General features: G+C 39.0%; 1 protein-coding gene across 2 annotated transcripts; it reads left to right on the top strand.

Annotated features, from left to right (window-relative positions):
• Positions 1-1,433: 1,433 nt before the first annotated feature.
• On the top strand, positions 1,434-6,426 carry pmpcb (peptidase, mitochondrial processing subunit beta). 2 transcript variants are annotated; one of them, XM_025062434.1, is made up of 13 exons: positions 1,434-1,723; positions 1,960-2,133; positions 2,430-2,516; positions 2,616-2,745; positions 3,291-3,489; positions 3,654-3,733; positions 4,202-4,314; positions 4,411-4,554; positions 4,854-5,014; positions 5,155-5,240; positions 5,345-5,433; positions 5,858-5,933; positions 6,263-6,426. In XM_025062434.1, the coding sequence occupies exons 1-13, from the start codon at positions 1,586-1,588 to the stop codon at positions 6,316-6,318; spliced, it is 1,533 nt and encodes a 510-aa protein (XP_024918202.1). In that variant the 5' UTR covers positions 1,434-1,585; the 3' UTR covers positions 6,319-6,426. The 2 variants fall into 2 exon arrangements, with proteins under 2 accessions (XP_024918202.1, XP_008323676.1); XM_008325454.3 differs by having other exon boundaries at positions 1,438-1,723; positions 1,999-2,133.
• Positions 6,427-7,251: the final 825 nt, after the last annotated feature.

Here is a 7,251-nt window from a genome sequence, read left to right as displayed (position 1 = left end):
GTATCTATTATTCTGACAGCAACATATAATGGCAAGTTGTAAACAAAGCATAAACATAGAATATATCTGTGTTATGGTGTGTTATTATTTATAACATTATTACTGCTCATTAATGTGTGCTCTAAAGGGACAGAGAGATCATGTAGCACGTAGCACTAGCAGTCACACAAAGTCTAACCTGCTGTGGTACCATGTCGGAGAAGAACCAGACGCTCAGCTGTCTAGAATGGATTTACACCTTGTACATCATGTTTCTTTGTACATAATGGGATGTTAGTTACTGAGGTGCAGTACATCCTGTTTGCCCGTCTCACCATATTATTGTCCTGTATATTTTACTGATACATATCTGACGTTTTTACATGTTAATATTACATCATATTTTAAAAGCAATGGACAAAAAAGGTTAATATGTTAAAAATGTAAAAAGTCATGTTATTTTTTGTTTTATTTATGTTGATTAGGAATTCATGGCAATGTTTGACCATCTCAAGCATTTCTGGTTACAAATGGTGCCTAAAAATTTGCCTACATTAATTAACTTCTTCTTGTTTGGCTGTGTGTTTATTTTTATTTTTTACATGCCCTAAGCTTTAATTTGTTGAACTAGATATTGTGATTTTTCTTTTTGTCAAAAACATAAATGAATGTCCAGAGATGTGTGTGCACAGTTTTCTTTTTTGGCTGTTATGCATTTGCAGTTAAATGCTTCCACCCATCACCGTTGACTGAGCAGTATCTTTTGTTTGGTTTAGATTTTAGTGTATTTTTTATTCAGTACATCACAGTTGTTATGTTATGTCTCCCACACTGTTTGGTATTCAATGCTTTTTGTAGATAAATGTCAAATTTACTTTTATTTAACTTCTTCTATGTTGTATTGTTGGGATGGAACTTCAAGTATGTTGTATGTTAACTGTCTACAAATTTCTGTGTTGTATTGTTGGGATGGAACTTCCCAACAGTATGTTGTATGTTAACTGTCTACAAATTACTTTAAAAAATTGTAAGAAACAAATTAAGCTTTTGTGTTTTTGCTTTGTTGGTAACTATATTGCTTTACTAGCACATTCCTAGATTATATATGCTAATATATATTATATAGACTTGTTGTACATACATTCGTATAGCCACTACACACTTCTCTGACACACTGTCATTCTTATACTTTACTTTTAATGTCTACTAATCTTCTGTTGTGGCTCTATCTATGGTATTGTCATTACAATTTTAGGAAAACTAACGGTAATCACTTTGTACTATTCACAGAGATAAGACGGATGTCAAAGTTTGTGTCTTGTGCCCTGGAAAATACAGTTTTTACGTTTATGGGCATTTGTTGACAAAGTGGACGTGACTTAACCAAGATGGCGGACTGCCGTTGACGTTGCGACTATAGCGACGGAGAATCGCACTCGGTCTAGCACTTATTGGGAACATGTCGAGTGGGTTATTGCTAGTGTTCAGCCGAAGTATTTTAAACCACCCTGTTGGATTGATTCAACTAAATTTTAATTAGTGTTAACTCTTTGGGTAACACGTAACTTTTTTACACGATTAATTCAGGCTTATTACTGGTTGGCTGATGCGTAATGTTTGCCCTGGTGAGGACCGCGTGTGCGCAGTGAGACAGATAAACAATATGGCGGCGTCCTCGCAGCTTTTCAAGTTCTGTGGGAGAAACATTCTACGAGGGCTGAAGACGAATCTATCATCTAAGAGGGTAAGGAGTGACAACAGTCTTGTTTTAAGTGACGTTTTCCTCTCGGTTCATTGAAAGGTAATACCGAACAGTACAATGTTAAGAAAGCAGAGTCTAATGCGAACAGGCAGCTGTGACATTAGTCCGTTAGATAGAGCCAACCACACATGATCTGATGTGATGATGTGTTACTTTATAATTACCAACATTTACGAGTTTAAAAACGCAGCGCTGGCTGTGCTGCTGTCTGACCACAGTGTGTCACTACCCTCACATGTCTGGGCCTTCTGCGGCAGCTTTTAGCTGGACACAGAAATGTGGCTACAGAAGCTGCCCACCGGGTCCTACTGAATGTTCCTGAGACCAAGGTGACCACTCTAGAAAACGGACTCCGAGTGGCGTCAGAGGATTCTGGGCTGAGCACATGCACGGTACGTTTCTATCTGAAACATATACTCATTAGAATGAGTAAAGTGTGTATATTTATATATTTTTATGTACATATGTGTGTGTACATATATGTATATATCTTTTATGTACATATGTTTGTGTACATATATGTATATATTTATATGTACATATATATACTGTGTATGTGATCTCTGTGTGTGTGTGTGTGTGTGAGTGAGTTTTACTATTTTAGTTTTACCTACTAAAATATTAATTTGATTTCAGAAGTAAACTGTGACAAATTAAAAAGGTTACATTTTCTGCCCACTGCTTCCAGGTTGGCCTGTGGATTGATGCTGGCAGTCGCTATGAGAATGAGAGAAATAATGGCACCGCACATTTCCTCGAACATATGGCATTTAAGGTGAGATAATAACAGTATGAACTGTATATTTACCTCACATTTAGTGTTAACGTTTTTTATTTATTTATTTAATTTTTATTTAATTTTTTTGGATAACAGGGCACCAGGAAAAGGTCTCAGCTGGATCTGGAGCTGGAGATTGAGAACATGGGAGCTCATCTTAATGCCTACACATCCCGAGAGCAAACTGTGTACTACGCCAAAGCGTTCTCCAAAGATCTCCCTCAAGGTAGAGTACAGTACAGCAGTGTAGAGGAGCTGCTGTCATGGACAAGTATGTGTTTGTTTTCACCACATGGTTTACATATTTACACTTTTATATAGTATTATATATATGTATATATTTATATACATGTTGTGTTTTCACTGTATTCTGGACATTTTAATTATATTGTGTTTGTGTTTGGTTATATTTATTTTATTTTTCCGTTATTCATGTCTCAAGTGCAGCTGTTCTCCTTCTACGTCAGAGTGAAACAAACATTTTTCAAATTACAAAATACAAATAATAAATAAAGAGACCTTGAAGTGTAGCTCTTACACCACCTCAGCTGATACAGACCATGTAAGCCTTTATGAAGGTGCACTTTGCCTTACATTAGTTGCTTGTCAACATTAAGCATGTAGTTCCTTCTATGGCCTGAGGTTGTGCTTATTAAGCAAATGGAAACCCATGATTTTCTTACTTTTATATAAATTTTAAGTTTTTACCTTGATCTCAATTGTTTAATAATGAAAAGCTATTAAATGTATTTTCTGTCTCTCCGTCATCAGCGGTGGAGATTTTGGCTGATATCATCCAGAACAGTACTCTGGGTGAAGCAGAGATTGAGAGGGAGCGGGGCGTTATCCTCAGAGAGATGCAGGAAGTGGAGACCAACCTGCAGGAGGTGGTCTTTGATTTCCTCCACGCAACCGCTTATCGATCCACAGCTCTGGGCAGGACCATACTGGGCCCCACTGAGAACATCAGGTAAATAAAATGATGTCAGTGACGATGATGAAGTGTGTTAATGCGTCAGTCAGCTGAAATGACGAAGTGTGTTAATGCGTCAGTCAGCTGATTAAAGAAACAACATTTGGATCCAGACCTTCATTTTGTTTATTCTCGTGACCAATGTTTGGTTTGTGATGCAGGACCATCAACAGAGGAGACCTGGTGGAGTACATCACCACTCACTACAAAGGCCCCAGAATAGTGCTGGCTGCTGCTGGAGGTCAGAGCTGTCATCAACTATTTGTTTGTTTCTGCTCATCTCGCATGAGGAGCTTTAAAGCAACTGGAGTAATTCCAGAATGACTGGAGAATTAAATACAAATATAAATGTACTTATTTTTACATTATATTATAATTGTTTTTAAGGCAGTCCTTCTGAAGATTATTCATGATTAAACCAGATATATTAAAATCCTAAATATTATTAAAAAAAAAATTAGTACATTGCTGTTAAACAAACCACAGCAGGTAGATGTCTGTGTTCTCGCCTGTTTATATCTGACTACAAAAGTATGATCCAACACACCAACACATGCTAGCTGTTGTATTACAGTTTAAACCTCCTGCAGTGTGTGTCAGATGTGGCCCGTGGGCTCTCCCATGGGACAGGTGTGTTGTAGACTGACGTGGGATCTTATATGTCACTCCATTTAAACATCTTGTATAACTCTTCTCTGTATTGGACCAGGAGTGTCACATGATGAGCTTATCGATTTAGCCAAGCAGCACTTTGGAAAACTTCCTGGTCACTGTGAGGGCAGAGCTCCAGCTCTCCCCCCCTGCCTCTTCAGTGGAAGTGAGGTGAGTGCTCAGTAAGACACAGTAGTGTTCAATGAAACCCTCTTGACCTTTGACCTTGGACTAAAGACCCCGTCGTTGTGCCTCGTTCTCCTTTAGATCCGTGTGAACGATGATAAGATGCCCCTCGCTCATATTGCCATCGCTGTAGAAGCGGTGGGGTGGCCCCACCCAGACACCATCCCCCTCATGGTGGCCAACACTCTCATTGGAAACTGGGATCGCTCCTTTGGTGGAGGCATGGTGAGTCACAATAGTAAGAGTAAATAGTAATAGGTCAAAATTATTTTCTTGGGCTGTTTTTTTTTTTATTACATTTTTTTTGCAATTTTGCACGTATTAGTACGATCCCAGGAAGTAACATTTAATAAAAAGGAGAAGGACATTTGTTGGAGGGAAATTATGGCTTAAAAATGGACTGTTGTGAATCTTAGTCTAAATATTATATGTAGTTAATTGTCTAATAGCCCCAGTGTAAATAGGAGCAGTGTGTTTGTTCAGTGTGTGTTTAACTGCTGTCTTCTTACCTGCGTGTGGTCCAGAATCTGTCCAGTAAACTGGCACAGATGGCCTGTCAGGGAAACCTGTGTCACAGCTTCCAGTCCTTCAACACCTGCTACACCGACACCGGCCTGTGGGGGCTCTACATGGTCTGTGAGCCAGGAACCATCAATGACATGATGCACTTCACTCAGCTGGAATGGTACGTACAGTTGTTCACAGTGGAACGACATACAGACACCCAGTCTGTGATGTCAGTAGAGGTCATGTTGATCCAGTTAACGCAGGTCTAGGTTTAGTCTTTGTGAACGTGGTGAGCTGTAACGTCCTCTCCTCCCACAGGATGTCTCTATGTACGAAAGTGACGGAGAGCGAGTTAGCGCGAGCTAAGAATCTCCTCAAGACCAACATGCTCCTGCACCTGGATGGTAAGGACAGTGTCGGTCCACGTCCAGTGGTCCGGCTCCGCCCTGGTGGTCAGAGGAGTGTACTGTCAGCGGGGTTTAAAACTCTACTTGTCCACTTTCTGCAGGATCCACTCCCATCTGTGAAGACATTGGGCGTCAGATGTTGTGCTACAGCCGCAGGATCCCTCTGCATGAGCTGGAAGCCAGGATTAATGTAGGTTGAAGCCAGTGGTGAAGTATTTCTGGCTACTTTTAAATATCCAGTCTGTTTTTTTAGTGGTTATTTCCATCACTTAGTATATGTGTGTAAAAAAGTGTGTATTTCTGTATGTGTTAATATATGTTTGTGTATATATGCGTACTTAATAATGTACAAATATACAATATGTATGTGGCTGTATATGTTTATGTGCATGTGTGTATATACTAGTGTGTTTATATTTATTATATAAAAATATATGTGTGCATGCTTATATATTCATATACACTGATTAGCAGAAAGAGATTTCTAAAACTTTAGACATTAATCTGTTAAAATGAATTAATTTTAACAACAAATTTTAATCTCTTTAAATTGAAACGTGTAATAACTGATTTGTTTTGAAGTTTTTTGTCTACTTTTCTTCACACCTGGTTAGGCCATTGATGTGAAGACCATTAAGGATGTGTGCACCAAATACATCATCAACAAGCCTCCCGCCATTGCAGCAGTGGGTATGTTGCTTTAAAGATTATGGAACATTTTGCTCAACTTTGAAACAAATGTCTGGCACAGAACAGTAGTGTTCATTAAGTGTTGTTAAGGTAAGAACGGCTAACAAATCATCAGTATTGGTATCTAAGAAAATCCAAAAAGGCAGCTGGACTTTGAGTACTGCTAAATCTGTCTGTGTTTTTATAACTCATATATGGCAATACATTAATATACAGTTATGTTGTAGAGAACTGTGGTAGTGACCAACAGGAAAAACCAGAGTACCATATTTTCATGGAAATCGTTCATGCTCATGATTGGATGTCATCTTCTGACTGTCATCTTCCAGGTCCAATCCAACAGCTGCCAGAATACAACAAGATCTGCAGTGGAATGTCAGTATGAGACCCTGACCCCGGAGATCGCACTGAGGAATGGGCCGTTCATCCTTTTTGTGGGTGTGTCCGTTTTTAATTTGTATTGTTAAATAAAGACACAAAACATGTAATATTATAGAGACCTTGGTTTCCATTTCCTTCGCTGCCTCCCTTCACCTTGACTCTTCATCCACTTTTGTCAGACTGTGTTTAAACCCTTGGCTCTCAAGTATGTAGGTTCAACAGGGGAATAAAGCCTGAGACGAGCTCTGCTGATTTTGAGAGTCGGCCTGTATGATTGGCCGGTGAATTCAACTTCAGCCAACCAGCAGGAGGAACATTCATCAACAGTGGACAATCAACAGAATCTATTGTTATTCCCACACAGTACAGAAGCAGAGGTGACCGGATCATTAAGTCACCATTAAACTGTTTGTTTGCTTCATCGAAGACAGTGATTCCCAACCTCTGTCCGCGGGACATACGTGTCCGTGAGAGATCATCAGGTGTGTTGTGGAAAATTATCCAGTTTCACTTGGTCTGAAAACTGTTATTTATTTACTGCAAATTATTTGTCTTCCTTTATCTATGTGATTGTGACAGGCAGAGCAGTTAAATACTCTTCCACTAAGTGGCAGCAGATGGCTATAAAACTAGAAAAAGAGGGACTCCGCTGATGAAGATCTTCGTGTGTCTCTTCAATTCCTGTGAGTAAATCTGAGTTGTGTTCAACTAAACAGGCCCAGGTTTCACAGTCAGTCGATTTAAACTAGAAAAACATTATATTTCATGAAGTATACAATTTTTGACATGTTGTGTTTGGTGGTGCACCACGAGGTTTTGCCGAATGTAAAAATTTGTTCAAAAAAGTCGGGAAACAGTTTGATCATAATCTCAAACTGTTTGAGATTAAATTTGGCTTAAAATGTTGGCTTAAAAGGGGTTGAAAAAGCTGCTTAAA

The sequence above is a fragment of the Cynoglossus semilaevis genome, chromosome 14 (genome assembly GCF_000523025.1).
Source record: "Cynoglossus semilaevis isolate Cse_v1.0 chromosome 14, Cse_v1.0, whole genome shotgun sequence".
Taxonomy (NCBI): Eukaryota; Metazoa; Chordata; class Actinopteri; order Pleuronectiformes; family Cynoglossidae; genus Cynoglossus; species Cynoglossus semilaevis.
Note: the sequence above shows the minus strand (reverse complement) of the source record. Positions and strands in the feature narration are given on the sequence as shown.

Excerpts from the sequence above, each read along its gene's own strand:
- pmpcb (XM_025062434.1), top strand. The coding sequence starts at position 1,586 with ATGCGTAATGTTTGCCCTGGTGAGGACCGCGTGTGCGCAGTGAGACAG. Across the intron at positions 3,734-4,201 it reads AGTGCTGGCTGCTGCTGGAG|GAGTGTCACATGATGAGCTT; the intron begins GTCAGAGCTGTC and ends GTATTGGACCAG. Across the intron at positions 4,555-4,853 it reads GCTCCTTTGGTGGAGGCATG|AATCTGTCCAGTAAACTGGC; the intron begins GTGAGTCACAAT and ends CGTGTGGTCCAG.